General features: G+C 34.8%; 3 protein-coding genes across 4 annotated transcripts; 1 reads left to right on the top strand and 2 right to left on the bottom strand.

Moving 5' to 3' along the window:
• Positions 1 to 725: 725 nt before the first annotated feature.
• On the bottom strand, positions 726 to 1,652 carry LOC130665190 (uncharacterized). Its single transcript, XM_057465495.1, has 4 exons — positions 1,463 to 1,652; positions 1,169 to 1,379; positions 929 to 1,089; positions 726 to 857 (listed from the first exon to the last, which is right to left on the bottom strand). The coding sequence occupies exons 2-4, from the start codon at positions 1,275 to 1,277 to the stop codon at positions 726 to 728; spliced, it is 402 nt and encodes a 133-aa protein (XP_057321478.1). The 5' UTR covers positions 1,278 to 1,379; positions 1,463 to 1,652.
• A 4,597-nt stretch (positions 1,653 to 6,249) lies between these two features.
• Positions 6,250 to 12,367, top strand: LOC130665838 (uncharacterized). Its single transcript, XM_057466446.1, has 8 exons — positions 6,250 to 6,489; positions 6,886 to 7,018; positions 7,120 to 7,551; positions 7,623 to 8,018; positions 8,080 to 8,290; positions 10,430 to 10,648; positions 10,706 to 10,939; positions 12,006 to 12,367. The coding sequence occupies exons 1-8, from the start codon at positions 6,317 to 6,319 to the stop codon at positions 12,155 to 12,157; spliced, it is 1,950 nt and encodes a 649-aa protein (XP_057322429.1). The 5' UTR covers positions 6,250 to 6,316; the 3' UTR covers positions 12,158 to 12,367.
• Positions 12,329 to 19,604, bottom strand: LOC130665839 (uncharacterized). Of its 2 annotated transcripts, none has more exons than XM_057466447.1 (9): positions 19,266 to 19,604; positions 19,094 to 19,193; positions 18,421 to 18,508; positions 18,127 to 18,337; positions 17,887 to 18,047; positions 17,641 to 17,815; positions 13,232 to 13,624; positions 12,902 to 13,120; positions 12,329 to 12,814 (listed from the first exon to the last, which is right to left on the bottom strand). In XM_057466447.1, exons 1-9 carry the CDS (start codon positions 19,312 to 19,314, stop codon positions 12,435 to 12,437), a joined length of 1,776 nt encoding a protein of 591 aa, XP_057322430.1. In that variant the 5' UTR covers positions 19,315 to 19,604; the 3' UTR covers positions 12,329 to 12,434. The 2 variants fall into 2 exon arrangements, with proteins under 2 accessions (XP_057322430.1, XP_057322431.1); XM_057466448.1 differs by having other exon boundaries at positions 18,421 to 18,499.
• Between the last annotated feature and the right edge of the window lie 52 nt (positions 19,605 to 19,656).

Genomic DNA, 19,656 nt, shown 5'->3' with positions numbered 1-19,656 from the left:
GACCCACCACCCGAGCAACCAGCCATCAAGATTAATATATCTTAATCTAAATATATACCCGGCGAAAAGAAAGAGCCAGAGAAAATCGAACAACTCGGAAGATGTTGCCAGATATGTTTAAACGCTAATAATTCACCCACATCAATCAAACCGCGATAGCAGGTGGGAGGAGCTTTGCTAGTAACAAGTAATAGCAGAAGTAGTAGCAGAGCAGTAAGTTTTCTTGCCTCAAAGACGGATGGTAATGGGCTAGAAGTTTGTACAGAGTTTAATGTTTTCAGCATGATCAGCTAGTCGACACGCGATCTCGCTGTTACGTTCCACCAACTACTATTCTAGACCAGTCCCACTGTATACATCACCCTTTCTAGACTCCACTCTCTACATCCGAGGCTTTACCCTCCAGACTAAAGACTAGACTCAATGATGAGTGTTAGTGTTTAGAACCAGAGAATTCTAGACAGAATAACTTTACGTGGTTCAACATATGTATACATACAATACCCATGTATATATATATATATATATATATGGATAGCGAAGGTGAGCTTTTGCTACTCGTGGAAACACCGAAACGGTGTTGAGTTTAGGCTAAACTACAGAAGGCGGTATGCCAAAATTTATTACCCGATACGAAGTTCCTTTGGCTCTGGGACATGAACCCAGTCAACACGCGAATAAGATTCCACGGGACCTGGAATTATAGATTACCGTGTATGTTATATCTAACGGGATTTTAAAGTTTTATGATTTATGGCTGCTCGTCGATGAAAAATGCAAGCGGGCAGAAAATATTGGCGTTTATTAACCGCAGACGATAATTGTTGCCTCTGGACGGTCCACTCTGCATTATTGATCTGAAGAGTTTTTATATAAATAATAGTAATTGGATTTTATGATGTATATCAAGATATAATTGTTTGATTACCTTGCCGTTTATTGTCAAAGCGATTGGAGCCGATTGAGAGGACGATAGCGGCGAGATATGATCTGATTTTGCTGATAGAATAAAAGTATTTTGTAGATTCTGGTCGTCTGACGGGGAGTTAACTATCAGAGCTCCGTGCAAACCGTCGGCTTGTTGATAAACTGATTTAAAAATATTTATTTAATAGAGTTTGTGTTGCGAGTGGATTGGAGATTGATGATATTGATGGGCGATAAATACTTGAGTGGGCGTGATAGAAATAAGTTCCATTACTGTCGGGCTTAAAGTCATACCGGAAGCTGGTGAACGGGAGAATTGGACACTGGGTTATCATTGTGACGCCGTCCATGTGCGAAGATCCTTGTTGGCTGATACCGTGCCAGTGGAATGAGATCTCCGTCGATAATAATTTGTTGTGGACGAATATTTCTACGCTGTCGCCGAGACATATCTGTTGTGTTGTAATTTTAATTATTTATTATTTACCCAATTAAATTTATTTGTTCAGTTAATTCGGCAAGTGGCTTTACGTACTTCTATAGCTGGTCCAGGTGTCAAGCCGTTAATTAACAACTCGCTGTCTACTGAGTCCTCGCAATCCTCAGATTCATTTCTACAAATTCTGTTAAATTACTACTCTCATTTATCCTTAACTTTATTTTAATTTTTTTTCATTTAAATAACCGCCGCGGCAATCAGTCAGTCGTAAATAAACCAAAGATTATTAAACGCTCAAGTTTTAATAGGCGATAAAAAATATTTCAAGTCTTTTATCTAAAATTCCTAAAAAAGAAAATCCCTTTTATTTATTTATTTCTTTAATAATCTCAACTACTGTTCCGTAGTCTACACAAGCGTAAAAAAAGTTAGCAGAGCTTTCAAGACTGTCCGGCCGACATACATTCCTCTCTCGTTTTTCTATTCTTTGCTAAAGAACACACATTTTTTTACCCTCTTTCCACTACATTACCCGATACTACATTCTCTTTGTCCTCCGCACCCATATCCCGGTTCTGTAGCTTCTCCACAGTAAAAGACCCGGATCTCTTAGCGCTGTAGGCTCGCGAGGATTTAACTTTTTTTATCAGACGTTAAGCCCAGCAGTTAAGTCTTTAGCCGGTGTGCTGAGCTAAATTAAATAACTAATGAGAGTGCCGGTCATACAAGCATAAGTGGACGTCCTATTGTTAAATAAAATAATTAAATTACCTCCTTAGATAGTTGCCAAAGGTTATTATCATTATTTGATTTTTTCAGGTCAAGGCTCAGAACAATGACAATGAGTGTTATTAAGATAAGACCCTAGTTATTATTATTAAACTAGAGTGTAGTTGATAGAGTCCTTAGGGGGTTAAAAGGATCCAAGCGTTAAGACGTTTCGCGTTATCTGTAAAATAGAATATACCAGACTGACAATTACTGTTGTTGCAGCTTTAATAACCTCAAGATATTTCCTTAGCAATTGTTATGCCCTACTTCTTCTATTATACAGTATACACTCATAACATCTTACAAAAAATCATTATTTTTTACAATTTACATAAATTTTTCTAATCCAAACTGAAAATTCAATTTATCTTCTTTACGTTACTTCGGTAATTGCCTTGTAAATTTTTAAATATTCATCTTACGATAGTTTTTAATCAGACCGAAATTATAGAAAATTAAATTTCCTACAACTTTGTTCCCAATAAAAAATACCCTAGGACTGATATTTTTCGAGATAAAGCCATTTTTAATCAAATTTCAAATATTGATTTTTGAAAAAATAATCAAAGTCTTTAATCAGCTGTAACTTTTGAACGGTCCATCTTACGATATTTTTTAATCAGACCGAAATTATAGAAAATTAAATTTCCTACAACTTTGTTCCCAATAAAAAATACCCTAGGACTGATATTTTTCGAGATAAAGCCATTTTTAATCAAATTTCAAATATCGATTTTTGAAAAAATGATCAAAGTCTTTAATCAGCTGTAACTTTTGAACGGTCCATCTTACGATATTTTTTAATCAGACCGAAATTATAGAAAATTAAATTTCCTACAACTTTGTTCCCAATAAAAAATACCCTAAGACTGATATTTTTCGAGATAAAGCCATTTTTAATCAAATTTCAAATATCGATTTTTGAAAAAATAATCAAAGTCTTTAATCAGCTGTAACTTTTGAACGATTGATTTTTCAGATTTTTGTATAATGACCAAACTTATAGGAGACTAAATTTCCTGTTCCGTGACCACCTTAGATGTCTATTTATTTCATTAACTTTCCGCGATATTTGTTATTAAAGTTTGAAAGTAATTACTTTCCAAATTATTATTTTTATCAGTTATATTTTTTCTTGAATGTATTTTATAAGTTGACATCATAGAAAATTGTATAAAGAAAAGTGGTGTAACAGAGTGACAAGCCTTATTATTGTAGTGAGTACAATAGAGTGCTGAAGAAAGTCTTCGAGATCAGATGACGCTTTGCCACAAAGAGCTGCGGTGATGGCTCTTTTTTATTTTCCGGCTGTCTTTTCTACCTGCTACATGGAACCTGACAATCCAAGTGATTGCTTTTACTCCTTACAACAATGTTATTACGTTAGATTTATTTTTCTTACAATAATGGAGATAATTGCCATTAAATTATTTCCCCAAACTCAAAATCCTGCTCATTAAATAAATTTACGAAAAATATTTGAATTTCATTGGGTATTAAAGCTCGCGCGACTCATGAATTTTACCATAATCCCGATGCAAAATCTAATAATCTTACAACCTCGTACTACAAAATATAAATAATCGCCTTAATAACTACATTTTAAATAATATTTACCTTAAAATCAAGCCTCTTTCAAAGTAACCCATCTTCACCCTCTATATCATCCAGTTAATTTCCATCCCCACTAGCTCAAACAATTATTAACGACACAATCTGCAAACTTAATAACATCCGCACTGAATTTATACTTCAGTTTAATTAAATCTCGTATTATTTATTAGCCATTTAATCGGGAAAAAAGGAAAATTTTTTTTTTGTAATTTACCGTTGAGCAAAATGTTGGTCACTATCCCAGGTAACGAAATTTCAAGCCGAAAAACAATAATGAAATTTTTTGTTACCCGAAAAATGGCCCGAAAGTGAACACAAGGCCGAAATTTAGTCGGCGACTAGGCCTAGAAATGTCTGAAAACTTGAAATTTTTCCTAGTTCTATAATTTTATTCAGAAAAAAAAAATACTATGGTCGAAAACAGGCTGACTCAATTTTTCAGCCAATTTTCGGGCTTTTCCACTAGAATTCTACGACTTTTACGTAATTTTGGTCAAATTTCGGCCTCTTCGAATGACATTGTATATTTTCGGCGTGATTTCGGCAAAATATTTTTACCCGGGTATTGATGACTACAAACTCGTGAGCTGGAAGTCGGGAGTCGGGAGTTGGGAGTCGGGACTAGTATGAATGACGGAAATGTCGCGTTCTATAGAAGTGAAGAGCTTCGACGGTTTTTATATTCTCGAGGACCTGAAAGCCAGCAATACCAGCATCAATACCAGCACTAGCCTCTGTAGTTATGGAAGCAAGTGTAAAAAAACCAAATGCAAATGGATCTGGACAATGGGAAACCTTTTTTATACATTTACTCGGTGATGAAAAGCTCTGACTGGGAAGTAAAGCTCGCGTAGATGAGGCAGAGGCAGACGTAGCTTGCATGGTTACACGTTGACGATGATCAAGGCGGTTTTTTACCTCGTAAACAGTCACGCTGATGTTTACCTTTTTTTAGTGCTTGTACATTACACATACGAGCTTTTTTTCACCCTTTACAACAACCGGACGCCGTGAGCTAGTGACGTGTGTTTTTATTTTCTTCAACGTTCCATCAATGTCAGCTCGAGGATACATCGTTACTCTTAGTCCTCCATTATTGCTAAATAAACTGTCGGATAATATTTTAATTTAACAATACCTTGCACTTTATTATCATCATTATTATTTTTTTTTTTATTTGCGACTGTTTCGTTATCGGCTTGCGCCTTCAATTTTAATTGGAGCTGAGACATCGAGGGAACTAGACCTTGGATGTCTATTTTATTTATTACTTTTTACTTTGACCGTTTATGCTGATACCGAATTTAAATTTACCGCGCGTGTAGCAAAAATAAGCCACTGAAAATTTTACGTTATTTTTTATCACGAAAATCCGAAGTGAATTCGAAGGGGATGACCGTGTAATTATTTATTCCCTTGGAGTAAAATTCACTCCGAAATTCCGAAGAGGAGTTGGACGAGTGCGGGAACCAATGCCGCTAAATTCAAATTATAGAAAAATCCATTTCAGAAAATTTTAATAAAAAATCGCAGGGGAGGGTGGGGCAGAGCGGCCCCCCTGAAATTTTGATAAAAAAAAATTTTTTTTTTTCGATTAATTACTATAAATCCGATATGTTTGCGCATTTTTACCCCTACGCATGACATTTGGGGCAAAATGAACAAGCCCAAAATTCGAAAAAGTGATTTTTTCATATTTTTATCGTCAAATTAAAAAAAAATGATTATAATTCCACATTTCTAGCCCTACGCATAACACCTGGGGCAAAATGGACCAGCCGAAACTTCCGAAAAAATTATTTTTTCATATTTTTCGGCCGTTTCTCCATGTAAGAGGCAAATTTGGTCACTAAAAATTTATAAAAATAAAATTTTTTTTTTTAGTTGATAAATTTTTGAAATAAAGTAAAACTATAGAATTGTTTTTTTTTTTTTTATTAAATAACAATTAGTAATTAAGGTAATCGAGAGTGAACGATTTATTACACCTTAAAAAATTTTTTTCGAGTAATATAAAACCACAAATAGTTGTCAAGAGAAAGAAATACATTCTTAATGATGAAAACAATTTAAAAAAAAAAAAAACGAAAAAAAAAATTTTTTTATCATTTTTTGGAGGGGCCACTCTGCCCCACAAAAAAATTTTTTTTTTTCAGAATTTTGGCAAAATGTCCATAAATTTGTTCGAAATAGGACAAAAGTAAAGTGATCTTATGGTCGAAAGCCACAAAAAGTAATAATTGGCTTAGGGGGGCCGCTCTGCCCCACCCTCCCCTACATGATCATTTTAAAAAAGGATATAAAATTGACCTTGAATTTTTCGAAAAAAAGTTGATAATTTTATTATTAACTTTTTTCCGGTTAAAATGAATAAATATTCACAGTAAATACGATAATTAGTTGAAGCACTTAAAAAATTATTAATTATCACTCGACTAGTTTAACGCTGATAAGAAGGTCAGCTCGTTCTTATCAAAAGTGATCGATAGTTAAATGCTAATATTATTCTTGCACACAATTTCGATTGTCAAGTTCGCTGGTTGTCTTTCTAAAAAAATATTCGGAATGTTAATAATTTTATTTTTTATTCTGCCTGTTTCTGTTTATGCTGACCAATGCATGAGCAATGAATTAAAACTGAGCATGCCCGAAGAGTGCACGCGAAAATGCACCAAAGATGAGCCGCCGAAAATCTGCTACTATTTTTTTTCACTAGAATTATTCCCCGCTCTCAGCAAGTAATTATTTTTTGTGTAACTGGTGATTCTTCGAGAAGTTATTGAGATAAATGGACTTCTTTGGTGGTCTTCAAAAAGGAAATTCAATTTCCTACAACTTTTGTTTCTAAAAAAATCCCGTAAAATCAGTAGTTTCATAGTTAAAACTATTTAAAAGCTTGGGATCGGTTAATTACTAAAAAAAAATAATCTAGTCGCTTTAATTGCAGTAACTTCATAATTGAGTTTAAGTAATAATTTGTAGGGATCAAAGTTGTAGGAAATTTAATAAATTTTACTATTTTTCACTTATATTTAATTACTTTTTAAAATTATTTTACAATAATTGAAATCGCCCGAAGCATGAAAAACTAAATAAATTAAAAATAATTAAATATGTGCAATACAAATTTTCAGTGCATGCGAACTGTGTAAACCGACAACGACACAAGGATTGAAAAACAAACCAGAGTGTGCGTGTATTCTAGTTGATGGAATCGAGCGGACGGTTTTTTCAGTCAATCGAATGATACCCGGTCCTCAAATACAAGTGAGTAAATATACAAAAAATCGATACTCATTAAATATTAACCAGTTAAATTAATATCGTGATTCCCGAATAAATACCATACATAAAATATTTATTCAAAGGTCTGCAAAAATGATTACATAGTAGTGGACGTCGAAAATATGGCAGAGGGTATCGCAACGACCATGCACTGGCACGGGTTATATCAGAAAAGTTATCAGCATTACGACGGAGTTCCCTTTGTGACGCAGTGTCCAATCGAGTCTTTCGATACATTTCGGTACCAGTTTGCAGCCGCCCAATCGGGAACTTACTTCTGGCATTCTCACGTCGCGGTCCATCGGCTAGACGGACAATACGGTCCGCTGATAATCCGCGAGCCAAAGGAAGACGACCCGAGTGCTCAGTACTACGACTTTGATGAACCGGAGCACGTCATCCTCATCAGCGATTGGATGCACGAGCTGGCTACCGAACGTTTTCCCGGACTGCGTCATCGGTGGTCAGGTCAAAGTCCAAAAAATATTTTAATCAACGGCCGCGGGACTTATAAAGTAACTCTTTGATTTAACATCAGCTGATAAATATCAAGCCAATGAAAGATTAATTAAATAAATTTTTTTAGTCAGAAGATGGAACCGAGACCGAAATCGAACTGGCAACGTTTGACGTTAAACCAAATGCCAGATACCGTTTTCGATTGATAAATGCCTTCACATCAGTGTGTCTAGCGCAGTTCAACATCGAAGATCATCAATTACTATTGATTGCTCAAGACGGAGTTAATGTCGAGCCGGTTAATGTTGACACTATTGTAATTGGATCTGGCGAACGCATCGATTTTGTAATAAACACAAACAACACCGATGTTAAGACCTACTGGATACAAGTACGCGGGCTAGGAGAGTGTCAAGAGACCGAAGTTAACCAATTGGCAAAGCTCCAGTATCAAGGCTCTGATCAACAAGATACTGACCCCGGCGACCCTCCGACCTACTCCGATGGATTAACGCGTGGAATAGTATACATTCACTTATTTATACATAACATTCAATTATTAACTATTTACCCATCTATTCCAGCTCTACAATCCACTAGACGCGTCATGTAATCCCGAGGAGGGAACGATCTGCCCTAGTAATTTAAAAACTGCCGATCCATTTGACCAAGAAATTCTAAAGGTCGAACCAGATGTTCAAATTCGCTTACCATTTTGGTTCCATAATTACAATGAGACCGATACTTTTGATATATTATACAATCCAGATCCAGAAAAATATGCTGAGTATTTTCGTAAGGCTCGAATTTTTTCTCCTGTTACCAAGAACTGATAATTTTAACTACAATCGAACTTCATTGACTCGAATTTCATTATCTCAGAATTTCTCTTAAATCTTGACCCTCACTACGTTACCCTGGTGGATCCGAATTACGGTAATTAACCGCATTTTGCCGTAATTTACCATAAAATACGGAGTTTCTACGGCAAATTTGCCACAATTTACAGTAATATGGAATAATTTATAGTATTTTGCAGCTACTTACGGTAAAAATACGGTAATTTACCGTAAGCTGCGGTATTTTTACCATATACTTTCTAATGTTTACAATTTTTGCAGTGCAACACTTGAATTTACGGTAAAATATCGCAGGCTTGTCACAATTTCGCGGTAAATTACCTCGTTCTTACTGCAAATTTACGGTAAAAATACCCTTGTTCTGCCGTAAAATACCGTACGTTTACCATAAAATACGGAGTTTCTACGGCAAATTTGCCGCAATTTACAGTAATATGGAATAATTTATAGTATTTTGCAGCTACTTACGGGAAAAATACGGTAACTTACCGTAAGCTGCAGTATTTTTACCATATACTTTCTTATTTTTACAATTTTCGCAGTGCAACACTTGAATTTACGGTAAAATACCGCAGGTTTGTCGCAATTTCACGGTAAATTACCGCGTTCTTACTGCAAATTTACGGTAAAATACCCTTGCTCTGCCGCAAAATACCGTACGTTTACCGTAAAATACGGAGTTTCTACGGCAAATTTGCCGCAATTTACAGTAATATGGAATAATTTATAGTATTTTGCAGCTACTTACGGTAAAAATGCGGTAATTTACCGTAAGCTGCGGTATTTTTACCATATACTTTCTTATTTTTACAATTTTTGCAGTGCAACACTTGAATTTACGGTAAAATACCGCAGGTTTGTCGCAATTTCACGGTAAATTACCGCGTTCTTACTGCAAATTTACGGTAAAATACCCTTGCTCTGCCGCAAAATACCGTACGTTTACCGTAAAATACGGAGTTTCTACGGCAACTTTGCCGCAATTTACAGTAATATGGAATAATTTATAGTATTTTGCAGCTACTTACGGTAAAAATGCGGTAATTTACCGTAAGCTGCGGTATTTTTACCATATACTTTCTAATGTTTACAATTTTTGCAGTGCAACACTTGAATTTACGGTAAAATATCGCAGGTTTGTCGCAATTTCGCGGTAAATTACCGCGTTCTTACTGCAAATTTACGGCAAAAATACCCTTGCTCTGCCGTAAAATACCGTACGTTTACCATAAAATACGGAGTTTCTACGGCAAATTTGCCGCAATTTACAGTAATATGGAATAATTTATAGTATTTTGCAGCTACTTACGGGAAAAATACGGTAACTTACCGTAAGCTGCAGTATTTTTACCATATACTTTCTTATTTTTACAATTTTCGCAGTGCAACACTTGAATTTACGGTAAAATACCGCAGGTTTGTCGCAATTTCGCGGTAAATTACCGCGTTCTTACTGCAAATTTACGGTAAAATACCCTTGCTCTGCCGCAAAATACCGTACGTTTACCGTAAAATACGGAGTTTCTACGGCAAATTTGCCGCAATTTACAGTAATATGGAATAATTTATAGTATTTTGCAGCTACTTACGGTAAAAATGCGGTAATTTACCGTAAGCTGCGGTATTTTTACCATATACTTTCTTATTTTTACAATTTTTGCAGTGCAACACTTGAATTTACGGTAAAATACCGCAGGTTTGTCGCAATTTCGCGGTAAATTACCGCGTTCTTACTGCAAATTTACGGTAAAATACCCTTGTTCTGCCACAAAATACCGTATGTTTACCGTAAAATACCGTGATTTGGATCCACCAGGGTACGATGTCTCCCACCCGATGCTATACGTTTGTACCCTGGTGGAAATTTTTCGGACTTTTCTCTGAAAAACTCTGAAAAAGTCTTTAGAACTTTGAAAAAATCCGCAGAACTTTAGAACTGAATTTTTCAGAGAAAATTCCGAAAAATTTCCACCAGGGTATATAAAGAAATTTCCGCTCCGCCGTAGACTAACTGTCCGAGTTAATGGAGTTCGACTGTAATTTATCTAAATGTTTATGTATTATTTACGGACAGTTGCTGCGCGAGAAAATCCATTAGTAAGCGTAGTTGATGATGTAATTTTCAAATCACCCAGCGCGCCTCCATTAACGGAACCCGAGGGCCAAAATTATTTCTGCGACGGCCCGGACTCTGATTACTGCAAAGCAAAGAATACAACAATGCATTGTTCATGCACCCACGTTAGGAATATTCCTCTCAATTCCATCGTCGAAGTTGTAATCTACGACAGAAGTATAACTGACCGCGTTGTATTAATTATTAATAAACTAATCAATCGATTATTTACAGCTCCGCTGCCTTGGATGATTCATCCGTTTCATCTACACGGCGGACACTTCCACGTCTTCGAGATTGGAAGTCTTCCAGATCAGAAAAACCTCTCGGAGGAAGACATAGAAAAAGTAATGACCAAACATCGCGAGCGTCTGGTCAATAAATCTTACGAAAGACCTTCCGCTAAAGATTCTGTGCTCGTGCCACAAGGCGGCTGGGTTATTTTTCGCTTCCACGCAGATAATCCAGGTTTTTTAAATATCATTTTAATTTTTATTTTGAATCAAAGTACTCTCTAAACCTGAAATAGTGAATTATCACTAATTCGCAGTGGATATTCACTATTTGCCACAGCTAAAAGTCGACCACGTGGAATTAGTGCATATACCCAGTGATTTTAAAAAGTAGGGGAGGGTGGGCAGAGCAGCCCCCCTAAGCCAATTATTACTTTTTTAGGCTTTCAACCATAAGATCACTTTATTTTTGTCCTATTTCGAACAAATTTATGGACATTTTGCCAAAATTCTGAAAAAAAAAAAAATTTTTGTGGGGCAGAGCGGCCCCCCTCCAAAAAATGATAACAAATTTTTTTTTCTCGTTTTTTTTTTTTTTTAAATTGTTGTCATCATTAAGAACGTATTTCTTTCTCTTGACAACTATTTTTGGTTTTGTATTACTCAAAAAAAATTTTTTAGGTGTAATAAATCGTTCACTCTCGATTACCTTAATTACTAATTGTTATTTAATAAAAAAAAAAAAACGATTCTATAGTTTTACTTTAATTCAAAAATTTATCAACTAAAAAAAAAAATTTTATTTTTATAAATTTTTAGTGACCAAATTTGCCTCTTACATGGAGAAACGGCCGAAAAATATGAAAAAATAATTTTTTCGGAAGTTTCGGCTGGTCCATTTTGCCCCAGGTGTTATGCGTAGGGCTAGAAATGTGGAATTATAATCATTTTTTTTTAATTTTACGATAAAAATATGAAAAAATCACTTTTTCGAAATTTTGGGCTTGTTCATTTTGCCCCAAATGTCATGCGTAGGAGTAAAAATGCGCAAACATATCGGATTTATAGTAATTAGTCAAAAAAAAAAATTTTTTTCTATCAAAACTTCAGGGGGGCCGCTCTGCCCCACCCTCCCCTAATGTTTTAAATCTACTGTGTAAAAAGTGAAATTTTCACTATTTATACATAAAATTCACTTTTTTCCAGTGAATTAGTTGATCACTGGGAAAAACAGTGAAAATTTAACTATTTCAAGTTTAGAGAGTATCAATTAATTTATTAATTTGATGATCCAACAATAGGGTACTGGCTGTTCCATTGTCACTTTGACTGGCACGCAATAACTGGAATGGAATTAATTTTTCATGTTGGATCCGATTCCGATTTACCACCAACGCCACCGAATTTTCCACGATGCGGTTCATTCAAACCTCCCATTTGTTTCAATCCTTAATATCTAAAAATTGTTTTATAAAAAATTCATCATTATTTTTTAAAATCTCTTGATTGGCTGCACGAGCCAATGGCTAAGGCTGCCAACACTCGCGCCTAAGCTTGTTTTCAGTTTAGAAAAATTTTTTTCTCATTCAATGCAACTAAATAATGAACATTTTAACCAAAAATATAATAATTTACCCTCACTTCTTTATTAATAAATAAATAAAAATATCATTTATTACACAAAATAAATAAATAAAATATACAGTATACAGTAAAATAAAAATCTCAGCTCAATCATCCTCGAAAATCAAGTCCGGACCCTTGTGATTCCCGCAAGTCGGAAAATCAATAGGCACCATCGGCATGCTCTCTTGATTGCCGACTTGCAGAACGAATTGCATTGCCGGCGCATGTGTTGCTTCAATGCTCCGGAATTCCCACAACCAGTAGCCGATATTGTCTGTGTAAAAGTTCAAAATGACGTAGCCCTTATTCGGAACTACGAAGGTATCCATTTTCGGAGGATCGATGAGATTCCGTGGCAGCTGATTGGATTCATCAAGAGATACGATTTCATCTCGAGTAATTGCACGTCCGAATGATCGGTGTCCTATTACATTTACTGCGTATCCATGAGTATGGAAGACATGGCTCCTGTTTCCTCCATTCCCTAATTCATTGATAAATATTTGCAATTACATTAATTAATTAATTAATTAATTAGCTTGTGTGTTTGTCGATAAATATCGAATATTACCTTCGTCAATCATAATTATTTCGACTGTTTTCTTAGGCGGCACTTGTAAAATCTGCAAGCATTCGCAGAACTCGGGATTATTTCGGCACGCACTCGAACGGTCATCGATCGTGCAAATTTGATCTTCAGCAATCGCTTCCGGTTGTGATAAAATCGGCGACGACGGATACTTAAATGACATTTTATTTACCTGCGGTACTTTCGGATTATTTTTAATTGCTGTAACAAATGAAACATAATTTTTATTGACGTCAGAAAAAACCCACGTGTTGGGGAGTAAAAAAGCATGAATATATTTATGGGTATAGATATATATATATATATACTTACTCAAGTAAGAGGGGTAATAAGAATAGCCATAAATATTAAAAGTATAATCAGTCATGTCATCGGTGATGGCTGGGTAGTAGTTTATGTCAAAAGGAATATAATAAATGTCTGCGGGGTCGTTATTAATAATAACATTGGACGTTGTCTTTAAATCCAAGGAACAGAGAGTATTTTTTTCAATACTAGCACAGTCATGAGCCTGCAATTCTTCTGGGACATCGAGATAATGTAGAGGAGCATCATCTTTATCGGGAGCAGAGACGTTCGATTCCGCACTGTCATAAGTTAATGCTGCCTCGTGGATCAAGTGCCTACAGGACTCCAGACCTTGAACTACCATCCGATATTTCGATCCCTGTCTATTTGCATTCAATGTCAAATCTATTCTTTCCCCTAAAAATAAATATCATGACGAGCTATTAATCTTGTCCATTAAAATATTCAGTACTTGGTAAATATTTTTATTTATTAATAATTAAATATTAAAGTGGGCAAGTAAATAGGGGAGGGGGTCAACGGGGTACTTGGGGAAATTATGACTTATCGAATGCCCCCTCCTCGAAAGAGTAAACTATGCGCATGCGCACTTGCTTCTACATGAACTATGCATGTGAAATATACGTACGCATAGAAATGTATAAAATAGGGTGGGGGGACAGCGTAGCTCGAAATTCAGGGGAAGTTTCGAGTTAATGGAATTCGATAAAAAACAAAATATTTTCAAGTACAATACACTGAGAGAAAAACATGGGAATTTTTCCAATTTTATTTAGGAGAAATTCCCTTGTTGACATAGCAAATTTTGCTTTATCAACATGGGAAATTTTACTAGGGAAAAATTAGAATATAACCATATATTATAGGAACTTTACCCATATATAATAGGAATATCTTCCATATTGCCATCGGAAAAGTTCTTCTGTTAACATTGCTGAAATTCTTTTTTTTTACATGGGTATTTTTACTATGTCAGTATCGGAATTTTTTTCATGTTACCGGAGTAATTTCTTCTACATTGACGTGAGATTTTTTCCCATGTTAACATGGAAAAAATTCCTCTGTTACCATAGTAAATACTCCTATGTTGACAAAGTAAAAAATATCCATGTTGGCATGAAAAATTTCCATGTCAAAATAGGAAAAATTGTTATGTTGCATGGAAAAAGCTCACAATAAGCTAAAACCACTAAAATACCAAATATTTTGGTCATTTTTATCATTTAGTCCTTAAAGCGATGAAATAGAGATGTGTGAAAGTTTTAAAATTTACGAAAATAGAATTTCAAAGTTTCCGAAAATAGAATTTCAAAGTTTCCGGAATAATTTTGTGTAATTTAATTAAAATTTTTTTGTAGCACCTACCAATGAACAAATGTTTTTATAAATTCGACTAATATAAACGAGTACGTAAAAATCAATTACATCGTATTTCCGACAGTATAGAATCATCAGTTCAATTAATTAATTTTGATTTACTTAATAAATTACGTAAAAAAAAACATCAGTTTACAAATCTTTCATTTTTACATACATGGGAATTCGACTTTGTTAACATGGGAATAATTTCCATGTTAACATAGGAAATTTTCCCATATTGACATTGAAGAATTTCCTATGTTATTAAAGGAATTCCAGCAATGTTAACACAGGAATTTTTTCAATGTCCACATGGGAATTTTTCCCATGTTAACATTGGAATTGTTCCTATATCACATAGTTATTTTTCCAGTGTTGATATAGGAAAATTTACACTGTCAATCTAGGAATAATTCCTATGTAACAAATCAAAATTTACCATGTGGCATAGTTACAATTCACATGTTGACATAGTATAATTTACAATGCCAATAAAAGAATTTTCCCCAAGTCAAATTGGAAAAATTCCCATTTTTTTCTCTCCGTGTAGGAACTCAAAATCATCATTTGGTATTCAAAAATACAAATAGTAGTTTATTGATAATTGTAATTACGCAAATTCGAGGCTTTAAAAAATAAAAAATAATATTTATAAATTAAGTTAGAGCCTTCTGATAAAAATACAGTTTTAATTACTTCCTTAATCTAATTACAATAAATGTAATTTAAAAAATACTATACTATATCTTACATTATAATCACATTTCCATTACAAACTTAAAAATAATTAATATTAATAACAATAATCCCTGATAGATAAAATTTAATTAAAAAAATGTAATCTATCGTTCGGCATACGCGCCGATCTCGGCTTCAAAGAGGATCTGGTTAATCCTGAGTTTGGCGACGGATCTCGAATAAGCGTCAGGTATTTCCGACAGCTGGACAGCGATGCTCTCGCCAAACTTAACAAACTCTTCTCTAACTCTTTTGTAGCTCTGAGTTTCCGCAGCTCTGATTTCCTCATTACCGTATTTCGGGCTCTCGCTATTTATTTTCCCATCAAACTCTCGTTCCACCTCCATCCCCATCCCCATCCCCATCTCCACTTCCGGTCCCGGTTCCGCGAGGTCATCAGCTCGTTCCAATTCACTGTCTTCCGTAAAAGCGAAGCTCTCCGGGTCAATGTCGCTCACCAAATACTCTTCGTCCTTCTAAAAACCGACCAACCAACCAAATAAATTTAAATTAAACAAAATAATTTAATTACTTACCGCTAATTAAGGGGGATAGCCACTGTGAAATTTCAAAAAAAAAAAATTTTTTTTTTTTTTATTAAATCAAAGTGTATATGTTCAAAAATATGTATCTAAAGTTTTATATGAAAATTCCGAATATTTTTCAAGTTATAGTAATTTTTGTGACAGCGCGACAACTGAACGCGGCATCGACTAAAAACTTTAAACGCATTTTTCTCAAAACTACTTTTTTTGAACTGGTGGCATCTGTAATTTGCATAAATATCAACCGATTCGCAACTTTTTTTTTTGCCGTATTCGTCTATTCAGTAGCTATAGTTGCACGTAGGGGATTTTGAAAATTTTGATTTTTAAGATTTTTTAGGGCTGTTTGAATCCAAAAAAATGAGAAAAAGTAACGAAAAAATTTTTAATATGTCGCCATTTTTTTTCAAATTCAAATTTTCAAAATCTCCTATGTGCAACGATAACCACATGCATACAGATTACAACGCCGTTTGGTTTTTTTGTTTCTGATAATCCGTTTTTGAGTTAGAGATGACACCGTGGTGGGGGAAATTTTTTTGTTACTCCACAAAAATGCTTATAACTTTGTAACAACATGATATTTTTTAATGAAAATTTAGGAGAATCATCTTCAATGTATATTTTAGAAAACAAAAAAAAACCCGATCCCCAAATTCCTTTATTATTCCAGTAAAAAAAATTCCCAAAAATCACCTATTTTTTCGATCCTCATAGTGGCTATCCCCCTTAATAAATCAAAATATAAAAACCGACTTACCTTCTTTTTATTACTATACCTCCGGGTACCGAACTGTAAAAACTCCATGGCCTTGTAAGCAAACCACTTGGAAACATAAACGTCATCCGGTTTATCGGCATGTTCCCGACTTATTTGAATTTTATGAACTTCTCTGGAGTACTGACACTTCAAATTTGTTATTTTTTTCTCAACCTCCAACACATTGCAGCCAATTGAATCGGCGAGTTGTTGTATCGCGCACTTACGTTTTACGCGATCGCGATATCCACGTGAATTCCAGTCCCAGAGCACGCGTCTTTGTTTATACTCTTTGAGCAGCAGCAACGTTTTATCACGTGTCCACTCCATCTTACTTAATTTAAATCTAACTCACTCACAATCTGATCAAACAGATTAATAAATAAATTAATGGGTAAATAAATAAACGGAGAGTTCAACAATGGGATTAAATTAAATGATAAAGTTGTCGAGTAAGACGCTTGAGGATTTAAGTAAAGAAACCGTCGTCAGAAGATTCGGTAACTGAGTCTGCGCGAAAGTAAAACACAAAAGAAACCGTGAAAGACCAAATAAAAAGACCCGGTCCCTTCTATTCTTTGTTTGATTTTTTTGAGGTTCCCTTCTCTTTTTATTTTATACCTAAACCTAGATCATCTCTCTTGTGGATCTTCTTGCCGGTGTACATGTATGTAAATATATATGTATATATATGTTTATATATTAGATTGCTCTACTGGCTGTCTTTGGCCTCGTACTTTAATATAGACGGGAACCACGTGAGCTATGAACGCGATACATGTTTTGGAGACCGAGTATGAGATGAAGGATCTCAAGAAGAATAGACTGACGGACTCACGTTGGATCGTCACGAAAGCTGCTTGTGAATCGCTAAACTGACAAAGGATTTACGGGATCCGCGGGAGTGCTAAGTCTATATTAAATTTAGAGGACTGAGATGATCAGTAAAGATTTGGGTCAAAGAAAATTTTGCCGATAACTATAATTAGTAATTAATTAATTTAAGTTACCTGGGAATATTATTACATGGACTGTCTCGACTTCTTTGACGAGGGTACTGCCGACGGCGATGGCTGTCAGCGGATGCTCGTCGATGAAAAATGCAAGCGGGCAGAAAATATTGGCGTTTATTAACCGCAGACGATAATTGTTGCCTCTGCGGACGGTCCACTCTGCATTATTGATCTGAAGAGTTTTTATATAAATAATAGTAATTGGATTTTATGATGTATATCAAGATATAATTGTTTGATCACCTTGCCGTTTATTGTCAAAGCGATTGGAGCCGATTGAGAGGACGATAGCGGCGAGATATGATCTGATTTTGCTGATAGAATAAAAGTATTTTGTAGAGTCTGGTCGTCTGACGGGGAGTTAACTATCAGAGCTCCGTGCAAACCGTCGGCTTGTTGATAAACTGATTTAAAAATATTTATTTAATAGAGTTTGTGTTGCGAGTGGATTGGAGATTGATGATATTGATGGGCGATAAATACTTGAGTGGGCGTGATAGAAATAAGTTCCATTACTGTCGGGCTTAAAGTCATACCGGAAGCTGGTGAACGGGAGAATTGGACACTGGGTTATCATTGTGACGCCGTCCATGTGCGAAGATCCTTGTTGACTGATACCGTGCCAGTGGAATGAGATCTCCGTCGATAATAATTTGTTGTGGACGAATATTTCTACGCTGTCGCCGAGACATATCTGTTGTGTTGTAATTTTAATTATTTATTATTTACCCAATTAAATTTATTTGTTCAGTTAATTCGGCAAGTGGCTTTACGTACTTCTATAGCTGGTCCAGGTGTCAAGCCGTTAATTAACAACACGCTGTCTACTGAGTCCTCGCAATCCTCAGATTCATTTCTACAAATTCTGTTAAATTACTACTCTCATTTATCCTTAACTTTATTTTAATTTTTTTTCATTTAAATAACCGCCGCGGCAATCAGTCAGTCGTAAATAAACCAAAGATTATTAAACGCTCAAGTTTTAACAAGCATTAAAAATCATCTCAAGTCTTATTTAAAATTATTACTGTACTTATATTTTATGCCCGAGAAATTTAAAAACCGATTGTAAAAAATTTATCTACATTTTGCTTTCACCATTTCATTGAATGAGATCTCACCTCAAAAAAAATTAAATCCATAATTAACGTTAATTAAAATCCCCCTAATTTCACCTTAATAATATAAATATAATTATTAAAATTAATACCCAATATAATTATCTAGTAAATAAAATTCCAACGCAAATATCATTTCTCCTTAGAACTGATACTCGTAATCAAAATACCGTTAGCTAAAACGGATGAGCGCACGAGAAGATTGAAAGGTACAGAAACAAACCATAAAAATAACACGCAGTTCATAAAACAAAACTACCAGTTTGTTTACGATCTCTTAAAAAAATAAAAATAAAACAAACAATAATTCAATTTACAAAAAAAAAACTCACGTATTTAAATTATGGGCTTCCGTAACAACAAAATTGTATTGACATTTCAGTGACTCTCCACTAATACACTGACGTTTGCACTCATTATTAAATTCCCCCGCTAAAAAAAAAATTTTTCAAATGTCAACTCTACTAATTTTGTAAAAAATAAAAAATAAAAAAAAAAACTCACCGATTAAAGTCAACGGTAGCAAATATATGAAACTTGTCGCACTCATCATGACCTCAATCCCATTTTTGCAAAAAAAAAAATAAATGAGTAATTTAGAGATTGAATTTTTGAAAAATTTTATGTCCAAGAGGACTGAGGTCCGCGAATCGAATGAGAGAAAGCTGAAATAATTTAAGGATCTAGGATACTGCGAACTGGCAATCAAAAGTTTTTATCCCCTGGTGTTTTAGCAGAGATGGAGATGGTACTGGTACTAGTACTGGTACTTGTGGAAGTGGCAATACACATTTATATCACATCTTTACTACATTAATGTACACAGTTACGCTCGCGTGTATCATGAGTGAGAACCGGTCTGCCGTGACGCTGGACCTTCCTCTTGTTCTTGACC

This window comes from Microplitis mediator, chromosome 3 (assembly GCF_029852145.1).
Source record: "Microplitis mediator isolate UGA2020A chromosome 3, iyMicMedi2.1, whole genome shotgun sequence".
NCBI lineage: Eukaryota > Metazoa > Arthropoda > Insecta > Hymenoptera > Braconidae > Microplitis > Microplitis mediator.
Note: the sequence above shows the minus strand (reverse complement) of the source record. Positions and strands in the feature narration are given on the sequence as shown.